The sequence below is a fragment of the Neurospora tetrasperma genome, assembly GCF_000213175.1.
Source record: "Neurospora tetrasperma FGSC 2508 unplaced genomic scaffold NEUTE1scaffold_2, whole genome shotgun sequence".
Classification (NCBI taxonomy): domain Eukaryota; kingdom Fungi; phylum Ascomycota; class Sordariomycetes; order Sordariales; family Sordariaceae; genus Neurospora; species Neurospora tetrasperma.
Genome location: NW_009799100.1, coordinates 667982 through 683884, shown reverse-complemented (window position 1 = coordinate 683884; position 15903 = coordinate 667982). Strand labels below are relative to the sequence as shown.

The following is a 15903-nucleotide window of genomic DNA, read 5'->3' as shown; positions in this document are numbered from 1 at the left end:
CCTCTTTTCCCCCATCCCCATCTCCATCTCGTCATCAACCACGTACCTACCGTCTCCACGGCACCACTATCGTGTTGGGCCACTCTTGTATGCAATTGCCATAGGAAGTGAGGTCTTCCCGCGCGCGGGCTGGTACATATGCCGCCTTCGATGCTGACTGAGACAGGGAGGACCCCACGGGAAGAGAACGGAAAACAGAGGAATTCGAGGAAATGGGAGGTCAGGATTCTTCTTTTAGGTTCTTGCGAGGTTAGGGATTCTTCTTCTTGGAGGGTAAAGGTAAGGGTGGCGGTGAAAGGTTGGTCGCCTTCAACCCATCCATCCATCCATTCATCCATCCATCCATCTGTGACTACCCTACACTTTCGATCACCGTCGGCAGCAGAGGCAAAGGTGAAAGCTCTATACGAGTGTGCATAATATACCTCTAGGGATGGCTGGCGCTGGCGGCGAGGGGTTCGGTGAAACGTTGCGCAGCGCGCGCCGCGCGGGCCATAGATGGAGCGGTGGAAGTCAAACTTTAGCAATTTAGCGGGAGATAGATGGTCGAGTTGGAGGAGTGGGAGAAGGGGGTTGCCGTTCTCTTTCTAGAGGACTGGGATATTGGGTGATGGTGGTATTGGCGTAGGGACCGGCCCTGCCGGGAGTGTTTGGGCTGCGGGAGATGGTGCGCTTGTTGGTGGTGGTGGTTTCGTTGCTGCCGAGGGGAGGGACAAGAGGATGGGTGGATGATAAGATTGCTGGGAAGCAGGATGGAGAAAAGGTCGGTCCATGGCTGTGGCTGTTGATGCTTGCCGTAGAGGACGAGGTAAAGAGGAGTTTGGTGTTGGTTGAGCATTAATGAGAGTGGTGTTGGTGGATGCCATGATACCGTATATACCGAACCTTGGATGTCCGTCTTCTGTTTGCGGAACAAACACAAACCTGGCATCTCCGAGCAGATGCCAAACCACAACATAGTGCTTTTGTTGGAGATAGTCATAGCAGGGGCATAATAGCATGCTAGTGTCGGGGGGAAGTGGGTGTTCGGGGAAGATCAGAATAATGGGCTGATGATGTCGTCCGAGAGCCCTGGGACTCCTGGGACTTCCCTTCTCTTAGTGGAAAACACACCTGACATCCAATAACCAGAAGTTCAGCCGTTATCCGTTGAAGTCCCATATGATCCTGTGTGTTGTGTTCAAGATGTTCAAGATCGCCTGGAAGCAACTATAAGATGCCTGTGTTGGCCTGTTTCATCTTGATGTAGTGCGGAAAGTACCCGGGCCGAAGCGGGATGTAAGGACCCCGAAGTCGGTTGGGCAAGTGCCGCAATCAAAGCTGTGTGTTGAGTATTATTAGCCTGGCCAGGTAACATGGATCCGTGTATTTGACTTCGGACAGACAACATGGAAAAGCCCGAGAGGGTTGCTAACAAGATCCGGGTCTTGTTAGCTTTGATAGTTGTGAGCGTGCGTGTCAGAGGACAGTTCGCGGACGGGACACCAGAAGTAGCGACCGATGCGAGACGAGGATTGGGGACGCATTAAGGAAACCTGAAATACTGATAGGAAATAAAATTCGTGTGTCTCGTCATTGCCCAGATATAAAGCGGCATTCATATGTACTCCAAACTGCAACGGATCTCGCCGACCTCATCCCCTCAAAGCTCAAAAGCTATCCGTCCTACCGGTCAATGTGGCTCCACCAACTGTTCCCACCATTGAGATGCCTATTCCGGCTTGCGACCCCATGCAACACGTGCCATGATATACCCGTGGATGTTGGGATTATTCATGTCCCTTCTCACGTGACGGGTAAAGGCTTTCGCTTCATCCGGTGTCCAACCAAGGACGTTGTTCCAGATGTAGTTGACGTAACCTAGAGCGTATTATCAGAATTGACTGGATGAAGTCGCATTCAGGAAGCGGGAGGTGAAAGAGTTGCAACGGTGTTCTTGACGAGCGAGCTTACCTTCAAGATCCGCCTCAATGGCCATCTTCCACCAAACACCAATTTCCGCGAGTTCCTTATCAGAGTGCCATCCGCCATACGGGAGTTTGATATCCTTGAACTCAATATCAACAAACCCAGCTGCCTCCATTCCTTTCCGCTGGAGATCTTCTTCGTATATTGTAAACGTTCTTCCAAGCTTTTTGCCACCTTCGCGAAAGACCTTGCCCCATTGCTCAAGAGCACTACCTTCCTTTACTGTCCCGTCGTCAGACAGCATATGACATCCTGTATCATAACTTTCCACATAGCTTCCAGGCTTAGCGACTCGATAGGCGTTCCTGAAGAGGGCATACCAATCGTCAACAATACCTACAAGTAGACGAAGGTTAACGAAGTCGAATGTATTTTCGGGCCAGGTCCATTCTTGGTTGCAATCCTCTAGCTCAAACTTAACGTTCGGGGGTACCCAAGAAGGCTGGATAGGAGAGACATCAGTTCCTATAACTTCAGCATTGGGAAACTCGTCGGCAAAGTCGCTAAATATGCAATTGAGTTAGCCATCCATGTGCGGCCAAGTAAGTCGTCTAACAGGCACCTGAGTCGATCAGGATTTAGAAGATGACGTTGAGGACAAAACCTACATGGCCCACAGGCCAGCACCCGTCGCAACATCCAGTACCTTCTGAACCTTCTTTGGTTCGAGAGGCGACGAAAATAACTTCCCTCCCAGTGTGACCATAACGGCGTGATGCCTTCTCCGGCTGTTAGTTGTTGATCCGAGAAGGTAGGGATGCGTTGCCAGAGAATTGTGCAGAAACTTACACGAGCTCCATCGCATCAAGGTGGCGTTGGTCATTGGGCTGCCATGCCTCGGCCCTGCCCATTTCAGCGTGATATGTTCTCCCGTGAACTTCGCGGTAGTGAAAAATGCTCGAGCTTATGGAAGCTGTGGTGGAATTAAATGAGCCGAGGCTAGATGCCCCATCGTTGACATCCTCTTCGGGAAGCTGCAAACATGGGTGGACTTATCAGCAAGTGCAAGCCAACTTTGTGACTAGGAACGCTCGAGGTAGTTACCGGTTGCTCTGTCCAGTGGGTTGCAGGAAGAATGCCAGCTGCGTTTTGCGCCTCGGCGCTGAGCGGGGCCGGGGCAGCTGCGGGTGCCGGGGAAGTTGCAGGGGCCGGGGAAGTTGCGGGTGCCGGCGAGGTCGCTTTGCCCGTGGGGCTTTTTGGACTCTTGGGGCTTCGGGGGCTTTGCGCGCTGGAACTCATGGTTGTGACGGCGGCAAGGACAGCCGAGTCGGTTCGGTGTCGGGGGAGCGAGAGTAAAGATACCAGAAGCACTGGGGAAAAAATGTGTGGCGTCGTAAGTTGAGGACTTGGGACTTGGGAGAGAGTCGTTCCATGGGCAGGTCTTTGTACCATTTTGGTGGAGAGGAGTATCGTACGGCAAAGGCAAGAGCGTACAGTCCCTTTCATGGTCGCGTTACTGTGAAGCGCGCACGAGAGACCACAAATCGCTAAAGTTCCTTCCTGATGCGGTCCAAGGGCAATGCAATTGGTGAGACTGTCGTGGAAGACTGGGTTCTGGATTTCCAGGGGTGTATATCCGACCAATCGACAGGTGCCAAACATCGCTTCTGCAAGCTGCGGGATCCAAATAGCTTGTGTTTGCTATGCCATGGCTGTGGTATCCTGCAGTCCCCTGCCACCGAACGTTGTAATGTCTCAAGGTCGGTCGCCGGATCAACAGTTGAATCCACCAAAGAGCGTTACATTCTTCAGTGGCCGTCAGGATGCTCACCCCATTCGACTGTGCAAGCCAAGACGGGCACAGTAGCCGCCAAGCCGGGGATAAACCGTCCGCCGAATTGGAATCCGCAGTTCTTTGACCGGCACGGTTTCTACATCAACTTGGAGCGGCCCTGTTTCCCTGCAGCGGCCTGCACTAGTAGAGAGTAGGGGCTGCAGTTGCGTCTCAATCTGATCATGCGGCGTAGTGACGGGCTTCAAAAAGGCACATGTTGTCTCCATCGATGGACTGGCAGTGTTCAGCATGTGGTAGAGAAGTTTGTGATTTGATAAAGTTGACAGGGTTCACCCCGCCCGGCAACTTGATCCGGAGACAGTTGGGCACATCAAAATGTGATGGATCATGTTGAATGAATGGCGGGCGTCGGTTCCATTCGAGCATGAAGTTGTTCAAACGATCGAAGCGAGGAAGACTAATCGATTTTCGTATTGAAGTGGAACTAACGACGAGCATGAAGCGGTGGCGGTTGGGCTAGGCTGGAGAAGAGCTTTCTCTTGTGTCGAAGTGTCATCTATAATGCAAATATACAATGATAGAATTCTAAATGAAGAAAGGGGTGCGAAGGGGAAAACGACAAGATGAACATGGGGACCATACTCTTCTTGCTGTTTCTTTCACGTTGATGCGAATGAGTTGTGTGAAAGGAAAGAATAAGCAACATGTGAAAAATGACTTAGTCTTACATCTCGTTGGGATATGGGTCGTTTGCTGATATCAAGAGATGGCCATGAAATAAGCTTCGATTTCAACCATCGCATCTGATTGGTAAACCATACAGGATCGGGGTGGCCTGTCGCCCACTCCATCCTCTTCAGTCAATCTTGTCGTTAATCGTGTCGTTGCCTCTGATATTCTCGGTGGTGCCGTCCACAAGCTGAAAGTGGATGGAAATCTTGTCGAAGCTGATGATGAAATTCTTGAGCACCTGGGCTAAGGAGTGGGAGTTAGTTGATAGTCAGACAAATGGATGAGTTGGTAAGTGCAAAACACTTGAAACACTTTCCTTGCAGGGTTGGGAGGGATGGATCAGCCTCACGGACGGCTACAGAAGCTTATAACTGTCATACCCGTTGGTATCGACCGTTAGGATACCTGTTCGGTTGTCGGATCGCTGCCAAATTTGAAACTCTGAATTTGAAGGGCTTGGGAGTGATGCTGTACGACACGACGTGATGCCATGGTTGGTTTGCTTGAGTGGTGAGATGATTGGTGAGTTGAGATCTGAACTGAGGCTCACTTTTGACGTCGGTCGGTATTACAAACCCCAGATGGGAATCTCGATGGCAGTGAAAAGAGCGTCGCTGAACTCGACAATGATTTCTTTGGTAGCAAAATCCATTGCGATCAGTAGGAGTAGTCTTGATGTTGTTTGACCGGTGTGATTGATTCAGGTTGTATTGGTGATGCAACCGGCTTGAGTGCATAAGTTTGAATGGTGCAAAGTTGTTATTTGGGAAAAGAAGGAGAAGGCAGGTGGTCTTGATGAAAGATTCTCGAGGTTGCTGGCACGGGGGCACAAGGCTGGGCAAGGTAGTATGCAGTCGGCTGGAGGGCCCGGCAGGGTGTTGACAAGGGGGGGCATCAATGTCGTTCAAGTTTGATTCCAAGAGCCGTACGGGCCTAAGCCACAGGACAGTCCAAAATCATCTAGCCTTCTGAGTGTTCTCTGGGACCTACTCTGGCTTCCGTCCCCATGCACTGCGTGCCATAACATAACCGTGAATATTAGGATTATTCCACTCTTTCTTGACTCGGTCGGCATACGACTTGGTCTCCTCCGGAGTCCACCCCACCACGATATTGAAGATGTAATTGAGGTATCCTGTCGAGAGACGTTAGCATTGACCCACTCAGGTCGCTGGTCGTGGAACGGTGGGGTGCTCGCTGCAAAACCGAGTGCTGGCTGCACATGCAAGCTTACCTTCAAGGTCCGCCTCGATAGCTAACTTCCACCATAGACCGATTTCCGCTGCTTCCTTCTCAGGATGCCAGACACCTATGGGCAAACAGTAGTCTCTATACTCAATGTCCACAAAGCCAGCAGCTGCCATAGCCTTGCGCTGAAGATCGTTCTCGTAAACCTCGAACGTTCGGCCGAACCTTCTTCCACCCTCATTAAAAACCTTGTGCCATTGTGACATGGCGCTGTCCTCTTTTAACGTACCGTCGTCGCATTGAAAAGTGGTGCAGGCGACCAACGTTTCGACGTAGCCTGCATGGGACTTGTGTGAGTGATTGTCAATGGACAATTGGTGGATGGAAGACGTCAGGGGGGGGGGGGGGGGTACGTACCACCCGGTTTACAAGTCCGGAAGGCCTGGCGATGGAACAAATACCAGTCATCGATAACGCCAACTAGCATGCGCGCATGGATAAAGTCAAAGGTGTTGGGTGGCCAGGTCCATTCTTGATTGCAATCATCAAGCTCAAACCTGACGTTGGCGGGCACCCAGGAAGGTTGAATAGGGGTGACATCGGTACCGACGACGTCGGCTTCGGGGAATTCGTCGGCAAAGTCACTAGACCGCACCAGACATACTGTTAGAAGGGCGATGGGGGCAGGTTATAGCTGCCAGGGCTCGAATCGCATGTCTGCCCTCGGGCGCAACATCACAAAGCGCTTCGAGACCTGACGAGTGCGCAAGATGTGTGGAGTAAGACTTACATTGCCCACAGACCACTTCCTGTGCCAATGTCCAACACCTTTCGCACCTTGTTCTTGTCGAGTGGAGCGCAATACAACCTGTGGCCCATGGTGACCATATAAGCGTGGTGGCTGTTACCATGGTCAGCATATACAACCAAACCTGTCGGTACTTGAATGGGCAGGTATCTACGCAATCTCCATTGCATCAATATGACGCTCATCATTGGGTTCCCACGATTCTGCATTGCCGAGATCGCTGTGGTAGGTTCTTCCATGGATATGGCGATACTGAAAGATGGACTCGGTGAGCGATGCGGTCCTGGCCCTGGGGACAACATCTTCGTCGTTTTCGTCGTCTGTGAATTGCTGTTGCCAATGTGAGGCAGGGAGAATACCCATTGCGGTTTGCTCCTCATTGCTGAGCAACATGGATATGGGAACCTTTCTGGGCCCGTCTGCCGACGACGATGCCGTATTATTGGGACCACCATTGGGGAAGTTGGTGTTGTGAGCCATCATGATGCTGGTGGTTTTGACGAGTGAAACAATACGTGGAACGAGGTGTCGGCAAGGTGGATGTTGAGGATGGACGGCCGCAGTTTGGTTTTGTGTTCGAGGCCAATTACATATGAACAGCGAGAGCAGGAGGGGTCCTGTACAGTTGCTAGCGTTCTCTCCACTGTGAAGAACGCAACCTAAGGGAAAGAGCGGGACCCACGCGGATGCTCCGCGATGCCTTCTTGTGGGACTGGCATGGATCACTGGCTGACTCGCTGCCTGTACTTATTCCCTTGTGAGACTGGACTGTCAATAAATCTTTGCAAGCAGGAAAGAGGAAGTAGTATAGGAAGAGCGGCGAATCTGAAGGGTTGGATTTTACCCAAGGTACCAAGGCAGGCAGGCACACTTGGCCAGACTAGGTAGTAGGAGTAGGTCGCTTTCATTTTTTGGTGTGCTTGGTAACTGAAAGAAAAGAAAGGGTGCTGGACCCAGAGGCACGTGGCAGGGAGACTATCAACGTCTCTTCAGTTGCCGTGATGTGATGTGCCAAGCACTTGGCGCCAAGATGCTCCCTAACATGTACGGGCACCGAAGCCTCTCGGCCCTCATTTTATGCAACCTGGGGCAACCTATTTCCCTTGCATCATACGGTAGGTAGTTGCGGAGTTGACGGGGCCATCCTACCACTTGAAGGGTGGTGTACAATTCGACCACGAGAATTTGGCATTGGACGTGAACTGAAGTGGATCACTATACTTACATGCCTTTTACGCTTATCTTCTCCAGGTGAGTGCTGCCAAGTGGGAGCATCATAAATTCATCACCTGCTATCATTCCCGCTGTCAAGGTGCCGTTTGGGTGGTGATAAAATCGACTGCCGTCGTGTGATTGTGTTCGGACGGGTTGCAGGTTGGAGGAGGTGGCATCATTTTGGACGTCGTTGTCCACCGTACTCAATGTTAGCGTCTATGTACTTTGTAGGGACACAAAGTCCGGACTATGGTAGTATCCAGATCTCCGGGAAACGGGTCAGAAATAAGAGATCAGACATTATGATTCATGATTGCAGTTATGTGTGCAACTTCGGCCAGTCCCGCCAGCCTTTAAATGCTTTGGCTGTAGCCAAATAAAACCTGACTGGCCGTGGATGCGCCCGCCGAGTCATGGCAGATCAAATAGCGCGAGGCCGAAGTGAGTATTTTCCCCGATAGCTCCAGATTTCCGAACTCTCCGAGCCCCAGTAAATTTCGATATTTCATTGACTGTCATGTCAAACGAACCCTCCCGGAACGTATGCATAAAAAGCAAGATGTGCATTTGCGTAAGCAGTCTACATGATGTGTAGCGGCGTCGTGTAACCGAACACCCCCAAAGAATAGGTCATATCACCATGTGGTTGTTGATTATCCAAAGATTTTCCCACCCGATGAGAACTCGTCCAGTGATTTTCTCCAGCTCTCTGTCCAAAAGAGTTCTTACTCTGGCTTGCGACCCCATACAGAACGCGCCTTGAAGTAGCCGTGGATCTTGGGGTTGTTGAGCTCCTTCCTAAGGTGAGCGGCATAGACGGCAGTCTCAGCCGGAGTCCACCCCATCACCGCATTGAACGGGTAATTCAGGTATCCTGAGTAACCACACATTAGTATAAGCTCGGCATGTCTCCTGCCTCAACTTTGCCATGATGCAGACGTACCTTCAAGGTCACTCTCCATCATAATCTTCCACCAAAGGCCCTTTTCGGCCAGGTTCTTGTCCTGGTGCCAAACACCAACAGGGATGTAGTACTCTTGGACTTGAATATCCACAAAGCCCGCCGCCTCCATGCCTTTCCGCTGAAGATCGTGATCGTAAACTTCGAACGTCCTGCCCATCTTCTTTCCGGCCGCGTTCCATACTCTATGCCACTGGGCCATAGCGCTATCATCCTTCACCGACCCGTCGTCACTGAAAAATGTACCACATTTGATAAAACTTTCGGTATAGCCACCGGGCTTGCAGGTACGGTAAGCTTGACGAAATAGGGCTTCCCAGTCCTCGATAAGACCGAACATCATACGCAGATGTACAAAGTCGAAGGTATTGTCGGGCCAAGTCCACTCTCTATTGCAATCGTCGAGTTCAAACTTTACATTGGCCGGAATCCAGGAGGGTTGGATGGGGGTAATATCGGTTCCGATTACTTCAGTATTCGGAAATTCATCGGCGAAATCGCTGGACAGAGGCAACATTAGGCGACGCATTTGTGGCGAAGCTTTGGAAGACTCACATTGCCCATAAGCCCGTTCCAGTCCCGATATCGACAACCTTCTGAACTTTCTTTTTGTCGAGGGGGGCCATGTAGAGCTTTCCATCCATAACTACCGTATATGCGTGATGACTGTTTTTCATGATTTAGATTTGGCTGAACAATGAGGAAGGGGTGTACCGATAGAGCGTTGTGGTGATGACTTACGCAATGTCCAACGCGTCCTTATGACGCTCATCGTTGGGCTCCCAGGATTCAGCATTGCCCATCTCGCCGTGGTATGTTCTTCCGTGAATAGTGCGATACTCGAAAATGGTTGAGCTCAGCGAGGCGGTGCTGGACATGAATGATTCAATGGATGAAGCTGCATCATCATTGGGATCCTCTACGGTGGACTGCTGCTGCCAATGTGAGGCGGGAAGAATCCCGACAGCGGTTTGCTCCTCATTGCTGAGCAATGGCGCCTGCTGTGCAGTCTGGGCTGCCATGCTTGTGGTTCTGGTGGGCGAAACAACGAGAGCGGGGCAAGCTGAATGTTGAGAACAAAACCTGAAAGATGACAGACGGCTGAGCGTTCAAGTTTGGTTGTGGGTTCCGGGAGTAGAAAAGGAAACTGGACCACATCTTAAACAGCGACGGCGGGAGAGTTTGGGACGGCCAAAGATAAACATTGTTCACTGACTTTGTGCAGTCCCATACACTGTGAAGAATGCAACAGGCAACGCAAAGTTACAGGATGCCTTCCTTCCGCGGGCCTATGAGGACTTGGAGAGGCCATCATTGCCGGCGCCTGGTTTCTTGGTGTCAAAAAGAGACCGGGCACCGGACCAATTGACATGTGCCAGGCACGCTTTCTGCACCGCTACAGGATCCTGTAGCAATAGCGCCTCCTGACTATGCACGTTTTCACCTTTTGCCGTGACCAGGCGGTTATCGACTGCTGGAAACATTGCAACCTTTCCCCTCATCGCTTAAGAGGTTCAGGGCTGGTCCACGAGGAGACTCCGTGCGTGGAGGTGTGGAAAATGTAGAACCGTTCTGCTCAAGATTGAATTGAATATGGCCTGGATTACGTCTGGCAAGCGGCTGGCTTCTCCAACTCACAAAGTGTTTTGACATGCCGTCCGGGGTTGTAACGCCCAGTCCCGGGCACGGTAACCGCCCTTCGTGGGATGCAAAAATCACCTGAGTGACAAGGGGTTTTTGACCCTGCAGGCTGCAGTACAGTAGCAATCCCGCTGGGGAATACCGCAAAGGTTTAAATGTGGGAGAGGGGACACGTCGCATTCTTCCCAATGTCATGACTCCTCTGAAGGATATCGCAGCGCTGTTGGGCGAGCATTGACTGCGGACGATTGGCAGTGTGAACATGGTAGCAACCCGGTACTCCGAAGCAACGAAATGGCGTGGGGATACGCCAAGCACAACATTGACTTGTGCGCTCGGAATCAGATCAGAAGGTCGCGAGGAGGATCGGTGGTCGGAGGAGCTGCTGTGTTTTTCGGGGGAGTGATGCCATCTACAAGCCCGGTTAGCGTCTCAATTATTGAACAAGTGGGCGGGGGGTTGGCAGCTGCCTGGGGTGGGCAAGGTTGTAAAGGTTGTCGACGATAGATTGAATATACTCGGGGTGAGAGGGAGGAAAGAGGAGGAAGACTGGCCAGACCAGGATGTTTCCTGGAGGAGCGAGGAGGGCTGGTGGGTGCGCGGCCCGGGTCCAGGGCACAGTCGTTCCTGCCACAAGCATGCCGAGACCGGGACCGAGAACACAGCCCGGTACCCTCCCGACCCGTGCCTCGCCCCCACCACTTTTTTCAACCACGCTAGACCACCGGACTCGTACCTCCTAAAATGTACCAACAAGATATTGCACATTTCCCACAATACGGCTTCCGAAGTCCGATCTTTCTAGATTTCCCCTTAACTTCACTCACTGAAAGAAAAGTGATTTATAGACAAGATGAGATGCGCACCAAGTCCCCTACTTACAGTAGAGTCCACACAAGGTTCACCATGAACGTGGGATGAGGAGTCTTGTGTATGTGATTCGTAAAATGCGTACAGCTTGATAGTGCGGACCTACGGTTGTCATCGCAGTATAGATGGGTATTGTATCGAACCATCGGAATCCAACATGACAGGAAAAAGATGCTCGCTCTGACTTCTCCTGGACTAAACCCAGTGTCTTCGGTTCCCAATGGTAGTCGTCGGGAACTCTTTTGGGATGTGCTCCGATCCCCTCCACCACTTTATTCTGGCTTGCGGCCGTACACCACACGCAGCCAGAAATAGCCGTGCATCTTGGGATCGTTCCACTCCTTCTTGGCGTGGGCAGCAAACCTCTTGGTCTCCTCTGGAGTCCAGCCCATGACGAGATTGAGAAGGTAGTTTATGTATCCTGCCGAACGGGTTAGTTTACATCTGACATCTGGTTTTGACGAACGAGACTTACCCTCAAGGTCTTCTTCAACTGCTATCTTATACCAGAGCCCCCTCTCTGCCGCTTTCTTATCCGGATGCCAGACCCCCATGGGACATTGAATGTCCTTAAACTCAATGTCAACGAATCCGGCCGCTTCCATACCCTTCCGTTGCAAATCGTCCTCATACACAGTAAAAGGCCTTCCCAGTTTTTTGCCAGCCTCTCCAAAAACCTTGCCCCATTGATGCATAGCAGTACCTTCCTTAACCGATCCATCATCACTCAAGAAATGGATACCACTGCCAAGGCTCTCTACATAACCGCCCGGCTTACAACACCGGAACGCATTACGGAAGAGCTTATCCCAATCGGTAACAACTCCTGCCAACATGCGCATGTGGATGAAATCGAAGCTATCGTCGGCATATGTCCAGTCTAAATTGCAGTCGTCGATTTCGAACTTCACATTGGGAGGAACCCAGGAAGGCTGGATGGGGGAAACGTCGGTGCCAATGACTTCCGCGTTGGGGTATTCGTCGGCAAAATCACTACAACAAATCGCAAGCGTCGGTTAGTTAATATGGATTCGATCGAAATGGCGAAACCGATGACTTTTGTGATGGTTGTCTCATATTTGGCTGTACAAAGTCGATGCCAAGCTCGTGATGCATGGCTGTCTTTGTTGCAGGGACCCATCACATGGTCGCTTCAACCGGCTCGAATTGGATGAACAGAACTCGAGGGAAAACTTACATGGCCCACAAGCCACTGCCTGTTCCAACGTCGAGCACTTTATGAACCTTTTCTTATCAAGTGGTGAAAGGTAGAGCTGTCCATCCAGCTGAACCATCATGGCGTGGTGGCTTTTCGATGCATGATTCACGTCAGTATATGGTCAATTCCAATCCTGCGAAGCCATGAGTACAGTTGTCACTTACAAAATTTCCATGGCCTCGACGTGACGTTGGTCATTGGGCTCATATGCCTCGGCATTGCCAACATCACCGTGGTAAGTCCTTCCATGGATAGTGCGGTACTGAAAGATGGTCGAGCTTAAGGAAGCGGAGCTCGAAATGAAGGAGCCGAGTGAAGAGGCACCATCATCTACTGTAGCTTCTTCTTCGAGCTACGAACGACGAACGAGAGTGTTAATTCTTGTCATGGAAGATGCATTACACCTGTGACTTACAGGTTGAGCTGCCCAATGCGAAGCTGGGAGAAGACCAGCTGCGTTTTGTTCCTCGGCGGTGAGCGGTGTTGGGCCGGGACCAGGCGCGACGGGTGCTGGTGGGTTGGACGCTTGGTCGCTCTTGGGGCTTTTGGGACTGGACGCCATGTTCGCGACGCCGGGTAGGGAAAGTAATCAGAGGTAGACAGATGTCTGTGTCAAGGTCGTTGTGCCCGAAGCATGACAGGGTGGAACTTACTTAAGGAGGGGACTCGGGGGAAGCATTGTACTTAACACCGCAAAAGAGGCCATCAATTGGCACGCACAATGTGGTGTGATACAGTTATAGTGTTCAGTTCACTGTGGAAGATGCGCAAGAGACAAGGATTCTCTGGGATGCCTTCCTGTTTTGGGTCTAAGACCATGCAACTGGTAATACCCACCCGACCGCGCGATATCACCGGAACAGACGACAGCTGCGTTTGTCAATGATCAGGGGTCAACATACTAGACCAATCAACATGTCGGTCCGAAGAATCGCGTCTGCATGCTGTGGAGCCTTGAATCTCTGATATGTAGCTAGGTCCTCTTGCCAGGTTGATCCCCTTCCGTCATCCGTGTCGTGAAAGCTGGGGGGATCACGATTTTTCCCCGACTCTAGCCCAAACCAAGACCTTCGAGACTTGTCTGCGAACGCTCGTTGACTTCGGCGGCGGCCCCTTACAGAGTGGGCACAAATACCCAATGGTCGGAATCGTGGAGCCATCGCCTTTACAGGGTGAGAGTTCATCGGGAACGGTAACCGTCAGTGGAGGATGTGCGGCCTGTATTGGACGATGCGAACACTTAGGGTATTATATAGCGGTCGGAGTGGGAAGCCGTTGAGCCGTTGCCCCGCAGTGACTAATGGGATTGGGAACTGGAAAGTGGAAACCCGTTCAACTCGGATATTCGGAGATATTTTTATGCCTGCGAAATACCGCCAGTCAACTTCAATTAGTGCGGCCATGTGGGCATCCAGTCCCTTGACATTGTGTTTGCGTCGACGGCCACGCGGCATCAAAGCTGAGATTGGCGATTCCGCGTTTGTCGCGTCGTGTCAGCAATTGTCATCTTGAAGATGGGAAAACGCTGTACATCTGGAGTTTATTGAGATGACATACCATGTAGGCATGAAGCCATGATTTTGTCCGTCTCCCGGCTGAGCGTCTTGAACCAGGTGCTTCGACCAGAACGCACTTGGAACGATGACCCCGCCATTGACTATGCCCCGCGCACTAGCTATGCTCCTGACAGCGAACGGTCTCCACGACGCCTTCCTAATGCAGCCCTAGGGCGGGCGACAGACCGAGTAGGTGAAAGCATGATTCGCATCAGCGTCGTTGCTAGGGACGGGCCGATGAAAAAAAAGTAAAAAAGAACAATAAAAGAGTAAAAACGAGGAAAAATCAAGAGTCGAGCTTGTGTGGTTGATGATGATCGCCAGGCACGACCTGCTGAGGCCTGAGGGGGGGTTGTTGAATGACTCGGAGTGGCAAGGTGCAAGAGCTCCGCACGCGTGACGCGGGCCGTTGATTTCGGCGTGGAAGGCGGGGTACGGTACGGTACGGCCCGGTCGCGCCTGCCCCTCATCCCGCCGTCTTCCCGCCCTCCGGTTTCGCCCAGTGGGCCGCAGCTGCCTCAAATACAAACCAAAACACCGATGCAGATAAAGAAAAGCAATGAAGTCGGAAGGCAAAGCCAAGCCAAGCAAATTTTGGCCAGAATTTCGTTGTTTTGTGTAAAAAATAAAAATAATAAGGCAAAAGGCTTATCTGTGGGATCTTGAATTCGCTTTGTATCGAAACGCTTACAGCTCCGGAATACCGTATTTACACAACTTCATCAACTATATGTTTAGTGTATAATTTCGTTATGACGCAACAAAAACCCATACGAGCAACGAAAGCCCTGAAGCCATCACCAGAACGAATCTCTTGCTCCCCCATCCTGAAAGGACATTCCCTCCTTTCTTACCAACCGAGATCACCACCAATTAACTTATGCCACCAACTAACTTACGCTACAAACAACCACACCACCAACTGGAGGTAACTTACACTACCAACCATATTCATCACAAACCACAAACCATTATCACAAACCACATTCATCAACAATAAACAACAGACATCCTATGGCCTGCCGTCGGGGGTAAAAGGGCACTCAACGCTTCCAGTATCATTAGTATCATTTGACTTTGTTCGTGAACTTTGACCCGATTTGCTCCCCAATGAGTGTGCCCCCCCCCCGCCGTCTCTCTTCCCTTCTCCCCACAATTCTTTTTTTTTTTTTAAAAAAAAGAAAACCGGTAAAGAGTCTTGAGCAAAAGAGTCGCAAACAACCTTCATTCCGTCTTCTCTAGTTCATCTTCCTTCCTTATCCTATTACTTATATTTTTATTTATATTTCTTACTCTTCAATCGGTTTCATCCACATCGCTGCCCGGTTTACCCCCCTTTGACCCCCCGACCAAACCACAACGCACCGACACTGACAGCACCGAGACAGTTACGAGCAGCACCAATGACCAAGTGCGCAAACAAAAAAAAGATGTCTATATAGTGTAGGGGTACAATTCTGTTTAGATCTATGTAAATGCTCAGGCTCAGGCTCAGTCCTCGAATTCCAGTCGCGCGCGCCTCTCACAGGTGTCGAAACACCATTGAAATATCTGGACTTGCACACGTGGTTCTTGTCGAGGATGATTGAACCGGAAAGGTTGGTCCCTGGAAAACACACTTCTATGCAAAACGCTAGCATTTACCGTCAACTATCATGTGGTGTATACATCAACCCTTAAAAGTTTGTTAGCGCGGTTCATGTGACAGGGGTTTGCGAGACTTCACAGAAAAAATAACGGGACAACCACATTTAGGGCGTGATCCGTAGCGATTTTTTTTTTGGCGTTTTCATCGGGTGAAAGGGCTGGTGAAAATCGTGGTCCAAAACATTTTTTTCACTTTTGTACCTTTTGACCGGGTGAATAAGATGTTGTAACCCGGTGAGAAGAAATCCTCCACTTTTTGAACTCCTAGCCAACCAGAACTCAAAACCACTTTTTCACCGGGTGAATAGAAAAAAAGGTGTTTTGCAAGTTGCATCAACCACTGAATCCCCTGAGATAGTGCTG

General features: G+C 50.8%; 6 protein-coding genes across 6 annotated transcripts; all 6 read right to left on the bottom strand.

Moving 5' to 3' along the window:
- Positions 1–1510: 1510 nt before the first annotated feature.
- Positions 1511–3298, bottom strand: NEUTE1DRAFT_116229 (uncharacterized protein; the record flags this gene model as incomplete). The annotated part of the gene is made up of 5 exons (XM_009850722.1): positions 1511–1860; positions 1954–2471; positions 2577–2687; positions 2758–2942; positions 3013–3298. The coding sequence occupies 5 exons, from the start codon at positions 3205–3207 to the stop codon at positions 1712–1714; spliced, it is 1158 nt and encodes a 385-aa protein (XP_009849024.1).
- A 1102-nt stretch (positions 3299–4400) lies between these two features.
- NEUTE1DRAFT_144881 (uncharacterized protein) lies at positions 4401–5167 on the bottom strand (the record flags this gene model as incomplete). Its single annotated transcript, XM_009850721.1, has 2 exons — positions 4401–4678; positions 5012–5167. Coding segments are annotated over 2 exons (259 nt in total), but the record flags the coding sequence as incomplete, so codon positions are not given.
- Positions 5168–5325: 158 nt separating this feature from the next.
- On the bottom strand, positions 5326–6911 carry NEUTE1DRAFT_78072 (uncharacterized protein; the record flags this gene model as incomplete). Its single annotated transcript, XM_009850720.1, has 6 exons — positions 5326–5570; positions 5670–5744; positions 5913–5960; positions 6041–6267; positions 6414–6524; positions 6586–6911. 6 exons carry the CDS (start codon positions 6909–6911, stop codon positions 5422–5424), a joined length of 936 nt encoding a protein of 311 aa, XP_009849022.1.
- A 1237-nt stretch (positions 6912–8148) lies between these two features.
- Positions 8149–9776, bottom strand: NEUTE1DRAFT_59387 (uncharacterized protein; the record flags this gene model as incomplete). The annotated part of the gene is made up of 4 exons (XM_009850719.1): positions 8149–8520; positions 8590–9107; positions 9163–9273; positions 9349–9776. 4 exons carry the CDS (start codon positions 9627–9629, stop codon positions 8372–8374), a joined length of 1059 nt encoding a protein of 352 aa, XP_009849021.1.
- A 1353-nt stretch (positions 9777–11129) lies between these two features.
- On the bottom strand, positions 11130–12959 carry NEUTE1DRAFT_120669 (uncharacterized protein; the record flags this gene model as incomplete). Its single annotated transcript, XM_009850718.1, has 5 exons — positions 11130–11539; positions 11594–12111; positions 12364–12426; positions 12502–12689; positions 12753–12959. The coding sequence occupies 5 exons, from the start codon at positions 12897–12899 to the stop codon at positions 11391–11393; spliced, it is 1065 nt and encodes a 354-aa protein (XP_009849020.1).
- Positions 12960–13494: 535 nt separating this feature from the next.
- NEUTE1DRAFT_116226 (uncharacterized protein) lies at positions 13495–13963 on the bottom strand (the record flags this gene model as incomplete). The annotated part of the gene is made up of 2 exons (XM_009850717.1): positions 13495–13796; positions 13895–13963. 2 exons carry the CDS (start codon positions 13911–13913, stop codon positions 13537–13539), a joined length of 279 nt encoding a protein of 92 aa, XP_009849019.1.
- Between the last annotated feature and the right edge of the window lie 1940 nt (positions 13964–15903).